The sequence below is a fragment of the Rhodotorula paludigena genome (assembly GCF_050403205.1).
Source record: "Rhodotorula paludigena JCM10292 DNA, Rt_paludigena_JCM10292v1_ctg27, whole genome shotgun sequence".
In the NCBI taxonomy this organism is placed as follows: Eukaryota; Fungi; Basidiomycota; class Microbotryomycetes; order Sporidiobolales; family Sporidiobolaceae; genus Rhodotorula; species Rhodotorula paludigena.
Genome location: NW_027481431.1, coordinates 100,414 through 112,535, shown reverse-complemented (window position 1 = coordinate 112,535; position 12,122 = coordinate 100,414). Strand labels below are relative to the sequence as shown.

General features: G+C 62.3%; 4 protein-coding genes across 4 annotated transcripts; 2 read left to right on the top strand and 2 right to left on the bottom strand.

Moving 5' to 3' along the window:
- Positions 1-268: 268 nt before the first annotated feature.
- JCM10292_006990 (uncharacterized protein) lies at positions 269-3,117 on the top strand (the record flags this gene model as incomplete). Its single annotated transcript, XM_076649719.1, has 10 exons — positions 269-339; positions 415-497; positions 564-1,150; positions 1,262-1,464; positions 1,595-1,689; positions 1,792-1,878; positions 1,948-2,477; positions 2,553-2,610; positions 2,670-2,925; positions 2,997-3,117. 10 exons carry the CDS (start codon positions 269-271, stop codon positions 3,115-3,117), a joined length of 2,091 nt encoding a protein of 696 aa, XP_076504709.1.
- Positions 3,118-3,395: 278 nt separating this feature from the next.
- JCM10292_006989 (uncharacterized protein) lies at positions 3,396-5,795 on the bottom strand (the record flags this gene model as incomplete). The annotated part of the gene is made up of 12 exons (XM_076649718.1): positions 3,396-3,573; positions 3,674-3,786; positions 3,897-4,030; positions 4,088-4,179; positions 4,284-4,440; positions 4,498-4,597; positions 4,678-4,818; positions 4,890-4,964; positions 5,028-5,353; positions 5,420-5,498; positions 5,660-5,680; positions 5,778-5,795. The coding sequence occupies 12 exons, from the start codon at positions 5,793-5,795 to the stop codon at positions 3,396-3,398; spliced, it is 1,434 nt and encodes a 477-aa protein (XP_076504708.1).
- Positions 5,796-6,848: 1,053 nt separating this feature from the next.
- Positions 6,849-9,424, top strand: JCM10292_006988 (MFS transporter; the record flags this gene model as incomplete). Its single annotated transcript, XM_076649717.1, has 12 exons — positions 6,849-7,252; positions 7,309-7,332; positions 7,394-7,777; positions 7,924-7,950; positions 8,019-8,070; positions 8,135-8,521; positions 8,576-8,663; positions 8,739-8,822; positions 8,882-8,954; positions 9,021-9,109; positions 9,199-9,272; positions 9,350-9,424. The coding sequence occupies 12 exons, from the start codon at positions 6,849-6,851 to the stop codon at positions 9,422-9,424; spliced, it is 1,761 nt and encodes a 586-aa protein (XP_076504707.1).
- A 336-nt stretch (positions 9,425-9,760) lies between these two features.
- Positions 9,761-11,838, bottom strand: JCM10292_006987 (uncharacterized protein; the record flags this gene model as incomplete). The annotated part of the gene is made up of 6 exons (XM_076649716.1): positions 9,761-10,432; positions 10,488-10,803; positions 10,859-10,922; positions 10,983-11,267; positions 11,369-11,445; positions 11,513-11,838. The coding sequence occupies 6 exons, from the start codon at positions 11,836-11,838 to the stop codon at positions 9,761-9,763; spliced, it is 1,740 nt and encodes a 579-aa protein (XP_076504706.1).
- Positions 11,839-12,122: the final 284 nt, after the last annotated feature.

Sequence of the window (12,122 nt, the reverse complement as noted above, 5' to 3'; positions counted from 1 at the left end):
GGTCAGAGATGAGCGCGCTGTCGACCTGCTTACTCAATCAATGACTGAAGCGAAGCGAGCTCTTCGTACGAAAGCAACTCGAGCGCTTCGACAATGCAGCGCTTCCTGCGGGCTTGAGCGACGCACGCCGCTAACAGCGTGTAGTGTTGCTCTGGACGGTGCAGAAGCTCGGCCAGCCGAGGAGGTCAGAGACGAGGGCTTCGCCGCACCCAACGCTCCTTCCGCTCGAACCTCTAACTTTGACTCGTTCTGAGTGGCTCGGTCGACCATGGACCAGTCGCAGTACGCGTTGCACGGTCAGTATCAGGGCCCGGGGACCGCGACCGAGCCGTACAAGGGGTGCGTCGACGCTTCTCGCTTGTGTCCCGAGACCCTCTGACCTCATCTGCTCATCTCACCCCCTCACCCACCCAGCCGGACGAACGGGGTCATGGAGGCCTCCAGCTTGCCCGGTAGCGGCAGTGGCGGATCGCAGAGCCGTCCTGGTGCGGGTCTTCGTTCGTTCTCTTCCAGTTTGCGACAAGTCAGGCTCCCCTCGCTCGCTCACTCCGCCGCTCTCGCAGCATTCCCGTACGTCGATAGCGGGCACGTTGGGTCTGACACGAACCCGTACGGAATCCACGAGTCCGGCCAACTCGACCAACGCGCGCCGCCTCCGGAGAACCTCCCCGCGTCGTCGCTGCCGTTCCTCCCGAACGTCCCTCCACTCCCCGCCAAGGATCCCTCGGCTGGCAAGGGCACCACGTCGAGGCCGTTCAATCTCCCGCTCAGCAACGTTCAGTCAAGTCTGTCGTACTCGCTCTCGCGTCTCCTCAGCCTTCCGCGCTTCGCGGCGTACCTCGCCACGCCGCTCGGCTACGCCCAGTTCAGCGCCTACCTCTCGTCCTTTTCGTCGCAGTCCGAGGCACTCGCTCAGCTCGAGCTCTGGAAGGACACGCTCGTTCTCTCGCAGCTCACGAAGCAGGCGGGCTTCGGCAGCAAAGGCATGTTCCAGGTCTACCTCAGCGAAGGCGCCAAGCCCAAGGTCACCCTTCCCGACTCGACCCTCTACGAGCTTGTCGAGGCGCTTCGCAAGACGAGGATGGGCAGCCCCGGCCTCGACTCGACCAGCAAGCACCTCCTCCAGACGCTCTACGCGAACGAGATTGAGGTACGTGAGTCGCATCTTCTGACGTTCGTGCTTTGAACCCGAGCACAAAGCGGTACACGCAGCGCCATCGCCGACGAAGTGGAGAAGCTGACGCAAGAGTCCCGCTCGCAGCGCTTCGTCAAGGCCCGCCTCCTCGCTCACACCAAGACGCAGCTCGGCAAGTACAGTCTCCGCGTCGAGGACCGCGGCGGCATCGGCTCGGCGTTCCTGCTCACGAATCCGCGCCTTCGCGACGACCCAATCTTGCTCGTCAGCCCCGGCTTCGAGCAGCTCACGGGCTATTCGGCTCAGCAGATCGTGGGCCGCAACTGCCGGTACGTTCTGATGCTTGTCGTGGCGTCTTACTCGGCGGGTCTAGGGTGCCGAACCGAGAGCTTCAGCTTCTTTCGCTTGACCTTCTTAATCTGCAACGTTACGCTAACTCTCCTGGGCCCGCTTGCACAGCTTCCTTCAGGGCAAGGCGACTTCTCCGGAGGCTGTCGACAACATCCGCAAGCGCCTTGAAGCGGCCGACGAGGTCATGCAGCTCGTGCTCAATTGTACGTGCTCCTCCACGGCTGATCTTCGGAGACATGGCGCTACCACGCTTCGACGTCCGAGTTATGCCTCGAAAGGATCGCTTACGCTGCATATGCCGGCAGACCGCGCCGACGGCAGCCCATTCCTCAACCTCCTCCACGTTCTCCCGCTCCGCGACCTTGATGGCAACCTCGCCTACTTCCTCGGCGGTGCGCTAGATCGTCCGTGGCTCAACATGAAACGCAACCTGACTCGGGCCCGGGAATTGTCTCACACAGGCCAGACGGACATGACGCGCGCGCTCACGACGGGCACCGACCTCTCGCTCATGCTTCCCGCGGAAGAGGACGTCCTCGGCGTCGACATGACGGCCTTTACGCCTGCGGTCCAGCTCGAGGCGCGCGAGTGTGCTTTCAAGCCTGCCCCTCCGCTCGGCACCTTCCACGGCGTCGACATTCCGCCGCCGGACGAGGTGCTCGGACACGAGCACGGCGGTGCGGAGGAGCACAGCGGGACGCAGGGGTCGAAGAAGGACCACGGCGGCAAGATGTCTGTCCACGGGCTCTTTGGGCTCTTCACGAAGCCCGGCAAGAGCAGCGTCAAGAAGATGTCGAAGCGCAAAAAGAAGGCCGCCGAGTTCGTTGGCGACAACGCGCAGCAGGACGGCGGTGCGGTGACGACCGAGGCGGGTCCCAACGACCAGCAACAGGTACCTCCGCAAGACGAGGGCAAGCAGAGGCAGGAGCAGCAGGGCAAGGACCCGCTCGTGGCGCCGACGCAGCATGAGACGGGCACGATGCCGCTCGAGGTGAGTGCGCGAATGTCTGCGTCTGTCGGTTGCGAACCATGCAAGTTGCTAAGTCACACCCTGCTGCGCTCGCAGAAGCGCCTCCTTGACGTCCAGGTCACGTACGAGCGTCTCGCTATCGTCAAGCGCCAGAGTGCGCCGAGCAATGTTCTGCGCGTAGCTCGAGTCGCTCTGACTGCCCCTCTGCTACAGCGCGCGAGATCATCTACACGACGTCGGGCTTCCTCCGCACGGCTGGCCTTGCCGGTACCACGCGCGAGGAGATTGACCGCTCGCCGCTCATCTACCAGGACCTCGTCGAGCTCCTCGTGGCCCACAACGCGCCTTCGCCGAAGAGTGCCGCCACGAAGGACATCAGGGCCAAGGTCAAGCAGGCGTTTGCGGACGCTGTCGGAACGCAGATCGAGTGCGCGATCCGCTTCAAGAAGGAGGGCAGCAGCGCGTTCAGGTGCGTCGAGCCGAAGCGAGACTCGTCCAAAAGTTCAGCATGGCCGACGACTCCACAACGTGCACTTGCAGTGGCACGACGCCTCTCGCCATCGGGAGGCTTCACCTCGCGCCGCTGCTCGACATGATGGGCGAGTGCATCGCCTTGACGGCCGTGTACGTCTTGTTTCTTGTCTCCCCGGGCTTGCGCTGATCTCGGCCATTGTACAGCTTTGGGTGAATACGAGATGACGAGGGGTTTGCTTGGGAGCGGATGTGCTTAGGTCTGCGTGGAGGGCACGGAGATAGCTTGGAAAGATTCGAACCGCTTTTCTTGCCTCATGCGACACTGCGGCTGGAGGAGAGGAACGAGCGGGTATCAAGACTGCGACATGCGGAGGTGGCGGTACGGAAGGACGGCGACGACGATGGGAGAGCGGGAAAGAGACAACAGCTACAAGCGGATCAACGACGACACTTTTCTCCCTCTCTTCACGCCCACACCTCGCTCGGGCCGCCCATGCTCGACGCCCACCCGCCCATGCCGCCTGGCCCGCCGCGCTCGCCACCGGCTTGCTGCGACGCCTTCGTGAGGAGCTGCGAGTGGAGCGAGTTGAGCTGCGCTGTCCAGCGGTCCAGTGCTTGGTAGCGGCGCGTCTCGAGTGCGGTGCTGCGGAAGGGTGCAGAGCGTCAAAAACACGCTGAGCTGCGTCGTTTTCGCCGGCCCGAAGCCGAGGCGCAACGAAGCGGAAGAGTGACATCTGACGCACTGCCTGTCGAGATCGAGCCGCCCCGTAACCTGGTCGATGCGGCCCTGGATCTTTTCGTCGAGGATGAGCGCGACGACAATGTCCTCGACTTGCTCGTTCGGGATGCCCAGTTGCTGCAAGCGAGAAAACGCGCGTGTGAGCGACCACTCCGGCAAACACTACGCGCCTGTGTCTCGCGTCGAGCGGCACAGTCGGCTCGAAGTCGCACTAGATGTGAACCCACCCGCGCAAGGTACGCAATCTCGATACGGTTGTAGGGCTTGATGATCTCGAGGATCCACTGTGTCCGGAGCGAGCGGAGCACGTCGTCGATGTAGCCGCGGATGAAGGGGTCGTCCATGATGGTCTCGCGATTGGCTACGACGGCGAGAGCGGTCAGCGGGCAGGAAGATAGGTGGCAATGAGGATACGCACTCTTGAGGATCTTCTCCGCTTCATGCACATCGCGGCGTTGGTATGCGCTGACCAAAGCTTGCATAGCCGCGATCTCACGATCGTTCTTGTACCTGAACGCGACATCTGGTGGTGTGAGTGCTGGACCCTGATGATACGGACAGAGCGAGGCCGACAAGGGCAAAGCTCGCCGACGATGAGGGGTACCCGAACTCACGGCTTGGTCTCCTGGCTCGTGAACGGGTCGATCTCGCTCTTGGTGAGCATGTGAGCGAGCACGAGGTACTTGAGGACCTGGACGCGCTGCGGCGAGCCTGCCTCGTCGTACGCCTTGAACGCCTCGAAGAAGTCGGTTTGCGCCTTGCCCCAGTCCTCTGCGGAAGAGCGAATCAGTGAGGGAGACAGAGAGAGCAGATGTGGCCAGGACGCACTCTCCGACATGTACATCTTACCGCCGCACTCGCGGATTACGCCTTGAATCCTTGGGTGCGGGATTGCAGACCGCACGCGCAGGCTCTTCTCGTAAATCTCCTGCAAAACAAACCGCCAGCGGCAGTCAGCAGTGGGTCAGCAAGGACTCGGCACGGACCTGCGAAGACGGGTCCACGCACCCGAAGCTTCTTGTTGTTCTTCATCTCGCCATACATCTGGATCTCAAGCGCGTAGACCTCGAGCTGCGTCGTGCCCTTCGACGAGTCGACGTCGGCACCGTCATCGGTGGGTGCGCACTGGGCGTGCAGCTCTTTGAGGATCTGCGAATGGAGCACTTTGAGCGCTGTGTCCGTCGACGTCCCCGACAGAGTACCTGACCAGCTCAGCACACCTTGTTCAGACGCGTGTACTCGTGGCGGTCGAGCCAGAGCTTGGCGAGCTTCAGATTGGTCTTGGTGCTTAGGCGCTGCGGAGAAGCGGCCTGTCAGCGAACTCCTCGGCGACAAAAAGGGCAGGCAAGCGAGCGCACATCGTTCTTCTGCTCCTCGAGCGCCTTCATCGTCACCTCGTAGAACTCCTGCATCTTGTCGAGCCCGATCCCGTCCTCTGCACTGACATAGTCGAGGATGCGGTTGATGGCCTTTTCGGCCACGTTGCGCGTGACGGCCTTTTTCGTGTATGTCAAGAGCGTCTTGTAATGTGCGAGCGCCTCGTCGTACCGCCCGAGGCGGAACGTGAGCTTGGTCATCTGCTTGAGCGCCTTGAAGCCGAACTCGCCCTGCTCGTCGCGCGACGACTCGTCGTCCACGATCTTCTGGAACGACGCGAGCGCTACATCCGGGGTGTCGCGCTGGTCTGCGTGCGGTGGGACCGTGCAGTCAGCAGACAGATTCGGCGGGTGAGCAGTAGCAGTCGACGCACTTTTGGCCGTGTAATACTCGTTCTCCACGTCGACGACATCGTCCTCGTTCTCCGAGCCCTCGTATTCGAAGTTGTAGTCCTGCAGAGTGGCGGAAGACAGGGTAAGGGGGAAGAGAAGGTGTGTTGACGAGGGTGGAGGGCGGTAGGTGGGGCGGCGGGGAGACGAACGGAGGAGCAGGGCGAGGCAGGTCAGCCGCATCCTCGGTGAACGTAATGCAGCCTAGCGAGAGCTGTGCGCACCTCCTCCTCCTCGTCCATCATCTGCGCGAGAGGGTGCAAGCGGTCAGCGATGAAGGCGAGGGGTCGGATTGCTCGACCACGACTAGCTCGCGCGAGGGCGACGATGAGGTACACGCACGAATTCATCGTCCGACATGCTGGCTGGCTGGTCGCTGGGCGGGCTGGAGAGCGGGGAGGAGCGGAAGCAGCGTGTGGTCGAGGCGAAGCGATGAAGCCGACAGCGACCAACTGCGCCCCGAACATGGCTCTTGCTAGGGCTAGACTCAAGTTGAGTGCTTGTGAGAGTGTCTCGAGAGTACAAGGAGCTCGAGCGACTTAGCCTGCCCAGGCGACCTCGCCTCATTTCTCCTCTTCCGCTCTTTCCCTCCAACTTCTCACCACCTCCGCCGGCTCTCGCTTTCCTGGTAGCCGAAACGACTGGCTGGCAGCCGTTGCGTTGCTCCATACACAGCGCTGGCATCTGCTCGGCTGCTACGTGCAGCCACGCATGGCTGCGACGACTCGATTTTCCCTCTGTCGGTCTGCGCTCTTCTTGCTGGCGTTAGCCATTGCAAACGGGAGCCTGAGCCTCCGAGCGCTTCGCTTGTGCCTTTCAGCCGCGAACGCTGACGCGCGCTGAAGCGCACATCCACGCTGTCTCTCCTCCGTTTCTCTTGCTGGTATTCGATCCGCGTGTCGTCGCATCCCTTGCCGAGAAACCTGCTCGAGGCGCTCAGTGACTGCGGCTTTATGCGATTGCGAAATTGCTTCCTCCAGCTGGCATGCTCGCCTATCGTCCGACGGCTCTGTCGCAACTCTGTACTTTTGCGCCCTCTTCGGCTTCGTGCGTCGCGTCCTGCTGGATCTGCGGGCCGCGTCGCGTGCAGCTAGCGGTCCACACCGGCATTGCTCTCATTCCGCCGCCAGATTGCCGCCAGGCCTGCCTGTCAGACCGGCAAATGGCACCGGCGCCATCTGGATAGCTCCTTGCCGCCAGCCCGTCCGTTGCGCAGGTCTCTCAGGACGTGGCCCGGCCGTCTGCTAGAGAAGCTACTGCCGCGAAAAGGTCTACAGCTCTCTGAAGCCCGCCAAAGGCAAAAAGGTCGTCAAAGTCAGATTTGGCAACAACGTCGGCACGCCGTCGGCACAGATTCCTGATGGCGGAGATGGAGGCCAGTCCGCTCATTCAGCTCGACGCACCGCCGCAGCGATGCCTCACGCGCCAAAAACTGTCACTCAGGCCTCGATAGGGCCCATCGAGGGCGTGCAGCCGCCCCCACCTGTCGATCCACTCGAGCCGGACTCAGACGACCGGCAAGGCGATGCAGCCGCATCGGGTTCGTCGGCACCTGCAGGCACGCTGCGAGAACTCGCCAGCAGCACCTTGACGCTCCAGCACAGCGAAGACGGACAGGCCGGGTCCACCCGTGGCGACAAGCGGGCCGGGGAGAAGGGCGGGCGGCGATATAGCGGCGGAGGCGCAGATATCGAAAAGGGCACCAGCACAAGCGACGAGGGCCAGGACGACGTGATTGTGGTGCAGTGGAAAGGCGACGATGACCCGGAGTGTCCGCTCAACTGGAGCTTCGGGCGAAGGATGCTCTCGACGTTCTGGTGCGCATCATCTCTTCACTCTGACGACGGGCTTGGCTGACCCTGTTTTTCGACAGTGTTGCCGGCTTCACCCTTCTTGCGTGCGTTCGTATGCGAGAGCGTTGACACTCAAACGCAGTGCTCACTTCCGTCGGCGTGCAGACCGCTATCCTCCTCGACGATGGCACCGGCGGCTGGCCAGATCGCCAACAAGCTCAACGTGACGAGCGAGATCGAGACGGCAATGCTCACCTCGATCTTCGTCCTTGCCTTCGCCATCGGGCCCTTGGTCTTTGGTCCCGCTTCCGAGCTCTTCGGCCGCATCCGCGTCCTCCAGCTCGCCAACATCCTCTACCTCATCTTCAACCTGGTCTGCGCGTTCGCCAAGACGAAGCAGCAGTTCATCGTCTTCCGCTTCTTTGCCGGCTTTGGCGGAGGCGCGCCTCTCTCGGTCGGCGCAGGCGTCTTGTCCGACTTGTGGCGCGCGGAAGAGCGCGGTAAAGGCGCTGCGTTGTACAGTCTCGGGCCACTGTTGGGACCTGCCATGTACGTACACCTTCTCTCGCATACGCACGTAGCAGAGGCCGCGCGCACCTTCTTCCGCGCCCTCTGATGGCGATACAGCGTGCCAACGTTTCGATCTCCCGCACTCACGTCGCGATACAGCGTGCTGACGTCTCTCTCTCCCGCAGTGGACCCGTCATCGGCGGCTGGATTGTGTACGTCGTGCTACGAGACTCACTTTACAGCTTATGCTTGACCGGGACTGACTAAGCAACTCTCACAGCGATCGCCTGCCAAATGACGGCTACCGTTGGATCTTCTTCTCGACTACGATTGTGAGTGCCCCAGTTCGCCCTGCAGGCGCGCCGCAGATCCGCAGGCTGACTCCTTGTTGCGCAGTTCTCCGCCTTGGTCCAGGTCGTTGGGCTCTTCGGTCTCCGCGAGACATACGGCCCAATTCTCCTGCAGAAAAAGGCTGCCGCGCTTCGCCGCGAGATGGGTCTCTCGCCCGATTCGATGCGGGTGCAGACCGCTCAAGAAGCCAAGGCCGGTCGCCGCAAGACCCATCGCGAGGTCGTCACGCACGGCATGCTCCGCCCTTTCGCGCTCATCTCGACCGAGCCCATCCTCATGCTCTTCACGGCGTTCTTGAGCGTCATCTATGGCTGCATCTACCTGCTCTTGACGACGACGACCGAGATCTACCAGGGTACATACGGACAATCGATCGGCATCGCTTCGACGCATTTTGTCGCTCTCGCCATTGGCTTCATGCTAGCGTCTCAGGTGCGTGCGTTGAGGCCTAGATTGCCGACGGCTAGCTCACCATGCCACCCGTAGGTCGGCGCGCGGTACCTCGACGTACTGTACCGTCAGCTCAAGGCGAAGGAAGGGGGCCAAGGCCGCCCCGAGTTCCGTCTTCCGCTGAGTGCGTCGTTTTCCTCGTTGCGCCTTGCGACAGACGTTGACCTCATTACGCTTCTGCGCTCGCCTTACCCTTCAGTCCTTCCCGCCGCAATTCTACTTCCGCTGGGCTTGCTGCTGTACGGCTGGGGCGCCGAAAAGGCGCTGCACTGGATCGTACCAGGTTCGTCGCGTCTCGAGCTGATCGACTCGCACGAAAACTGACGCCCATGCAACTTGCAGACATCGGCATGGGCCTTCTCGGCTTTGCCATGATCTGCATTTTCCAGTCCACGACGTCCTTCATCATCGACGTGTGCGTCCGTACCCACCCGCTAGGGCTTCTTTCGGCCTGACCTAATGCTCGCTTTACCTCCCACAGCTATACCATGCATGCTGCTTCAGCGCTTGCGACCACAATCTTCTTCCGCAGCATGTGCGGCTGCTTCTTCCCCTGGTTCGCGCCCTACAGTACGTTGCACCCCTCTCCGGCCGTACTCGTTTCGTGGTGGCGGCGGAGTTCTGACGCAGCCTTCGGCGTTGTCTTCTGCTCTCATCAGTGTACGCGGGAATCGGCTACGGGTGGGGCATGACTGCGCTCGCTTTGGTGACGATTTGCATCGGCTGGCCCGCTGTGCGTCCCTCGTCCTTTCCGTCACCCCACCCGTGCATCAGCTAATGTCACCGCCTATCCCCCAATCCGTACTGCAGGTTCCGCTCATGTGGTTCTTCGGCGAACGTCTGCGAGCCCGGAGCAAGTATGTTGCGAAGGCCCAGGCGAAGTAGAGGGGTGGTCGATCCACCGCAACTGTAGAATTCGGCTCTGTATCGCTTGCTCCTTTATGTCTCGTGCCTCCTCGCAAGAATCACAAGAACGACTAAGCTGTCACCTCATCGCGGAAATGACTTGGACTTGATCGGTTATGTCGCATCAGGTTCTGTCGCATCCCTCTTCAGCCAGTTCAAGTTCCTGCTCTCAAAGAAGCGCGCAAACTCGAAAGAGATACGACGAGATTCCAAGAGCAGTATGACAGGAAATCTAGATGCAGAGGGGCTGAAAAGTGCTACAGCGGGTTCGCCGACCCATTTGCGCCGAACGACGCTTTCTTGTCCTTCAACTGCTCAGACAGCAATGCGCACCTCCCTCCTTGGCGCAGGGTCGACCGCGCCAGTCGCTCCACCCGTCACAGGCCCCACTTCGCTGCGGACTTGATCCGCTCGCCTCGCCGCCGCAGGCCTCAATGCCTCGCCCATGCCGGCCCAGCTCGTCCCCGGCGCCCCGCGAATCGGACCGAGTTCCTCGATCCCGTGCAGGCCGACCTCCTCCCCCTGGACCGGGTACGTCTCGCCCGGTTTGCGCGCCCGCTCGCGGCCACGCGCAGCTTCGTCGCCCACGTCCGAGTTGGACCCGCTCGAGCCTTCGCGGCGCATGAGCCAGCTGCGCTGCCGTGGAAGGATGCGGCTGCGACTGCGACTGCGGCTCGCGGCGCCCTCGCTGCCGTCGGAGGCCAGGCCGACGAGCTTCTCGCCCTCCTGGTCGACGAGCTTCTGCAGCGGCGTGTTGCAGAGGCAGCGCCGGTGGAAAGGCGTGATGAGACCGCCTGGAGAGTCGAAGCCGATAGGGGCGCCGGCGGAGAGTGCGGAAAGAGCGCTCTGGGGCGCGGGAGAGGCGGAGCGAGATCGGTCTGCCGGCGTCGCAGGGACTGAGTGCCCGTTGCGCCCGCCAATGTGGGAGGACGGGTGATATTGCTTGCGGTAGACGGGTAGAAGGAGCGACGAGTTGATGCAGCCGCACTACCAGAGCATAATGTGAGTGGAGGTGCGAGAAAAAACGGACGAGATCACGCACGGAAGCGATCGTGACGGGGCTCGCCATCTCTAGCACATGGTCCTTTTTGCTGCCCGCAAAGCGGTACCGCACCTGGCACACGAGCTGGTGCTTGACTCGGATGGGCGTGTCGGTTCCGTCGAGCGTAGTCGGGCGCACAGAGTCGTCATCCGGGATGCGTGCCACGCGCGCGTACAGCCACTCTTTCCCGCCTTCGGTGACAGCGAGGGGCTGCGGCTTGAGTGCGCGAGGCTCGTACGCCATGGGCGGGGGCACGCCGCGCGAGACGTGGTCGCGGTCGAGAAGGTCATCGGTCGAATGGGCAAGCGGGGTGGACCTGCCGACTTGTCCGTCAGCGGCCAGATTGCTCGATACAATATGCCAAAACTCACGAGTCGACGTAGAAGAGGAGCTTCTTCTGGACCGGCGGACGAGAGACTGGAATTGGGGGCGAGTCTGCTCGAAACTTTGTTAGCACTCATGTGCGGCAGTTGCGTGCGCTATGGCAGGACGCACAATGGATCTCAAACTCTTGCCGCACGAATGCCTGCACCGACATGATCTTCATCCCTTCCGGCGGCGCCTCGAACGACACGCTTAGGAAGATCAATCCCGCAACGGTCAAGTGCGGCGACGAGACGTGCAGCGCGATCGGGCCAAGCTCGCACGCCGGATGCCGCACGTCGATCTCGAGCCCGGTGGGAAGGTCTCCCGGCGCGGCGGGATTGGCGATGAGGAAGATGGGGCGGGGCATGCTCGAAAGGTCGCGGAAGCTGCCGGCGCCGTGCAGGATTGCGCGAACTACGTACAAGGAAGTCATATCAGCCCGCGTCCGACAGCAAGTGCGCAAACGGAGCGCTGTGCTCGCGCTACTCGTGTAGGTCGTGTCTGGTCTGACGCACCGGTGTGTCGCACGGTCCCGAATGTAGACCGCTCGCCAACCGCTGTAGAGCTTGGAATGATGAAGCAGAAGTCCCATCTGTGGAGGAGGTCGCTCAAGGCTTTGAGTCGCTGATAGAGGGAGACATCGACAGGGCGGAACGCACGTGTGGACTCCCTGCTCCAGTCGCTCGTTGTGCAAGTCGATCTCGAGATGCTTCTCGAGCGAGACCGAGCTCTCGTAGCTGTGCGACCCGTCGCCCGAGTGCCTCGTTGCCCGGCCCACGAGCTCGACGCTGATCCGACGCGCCTTTCGCGCTGCGGCGCAACTGAGCGTGACCTGCCCGCGCAGGATGGGGTCATGCGACGGCTCGAGCGCCGCGAGCTCTTCTGGCGTCTGCGGCGAGCGCTTGGCTGGCGGGTGGAGGTAGAGGACGTCTTCGAGGAACGAGACGGTGAGGGTGTCCTTGCGACGCGAGAGGAAGCTGACCATGACTGGACGGCGAATGGTCCAAGGATGTAGAAGGGTTCTGCGAGCTCAAGTGTGATCAGCGCAGTCCTGCTGCGGACTTCCCTGGCGCGTAATGACGAAGCAAACGGACGGACGTGCGCGAGGGAATGCCGAGCGAGGGTGGGGAGAGCTCAAAAATGCGCGGGCGCAGCTTCGGTTGGGACGGCCTGCGCTGATCACACGGCAGTCGATCTGCCCGAAGCTAGTATTGCTTCTATCGCGGCGTGTAGAGGCGTCGGCGAGGAGGAGTCGAGGCCGATAGCACG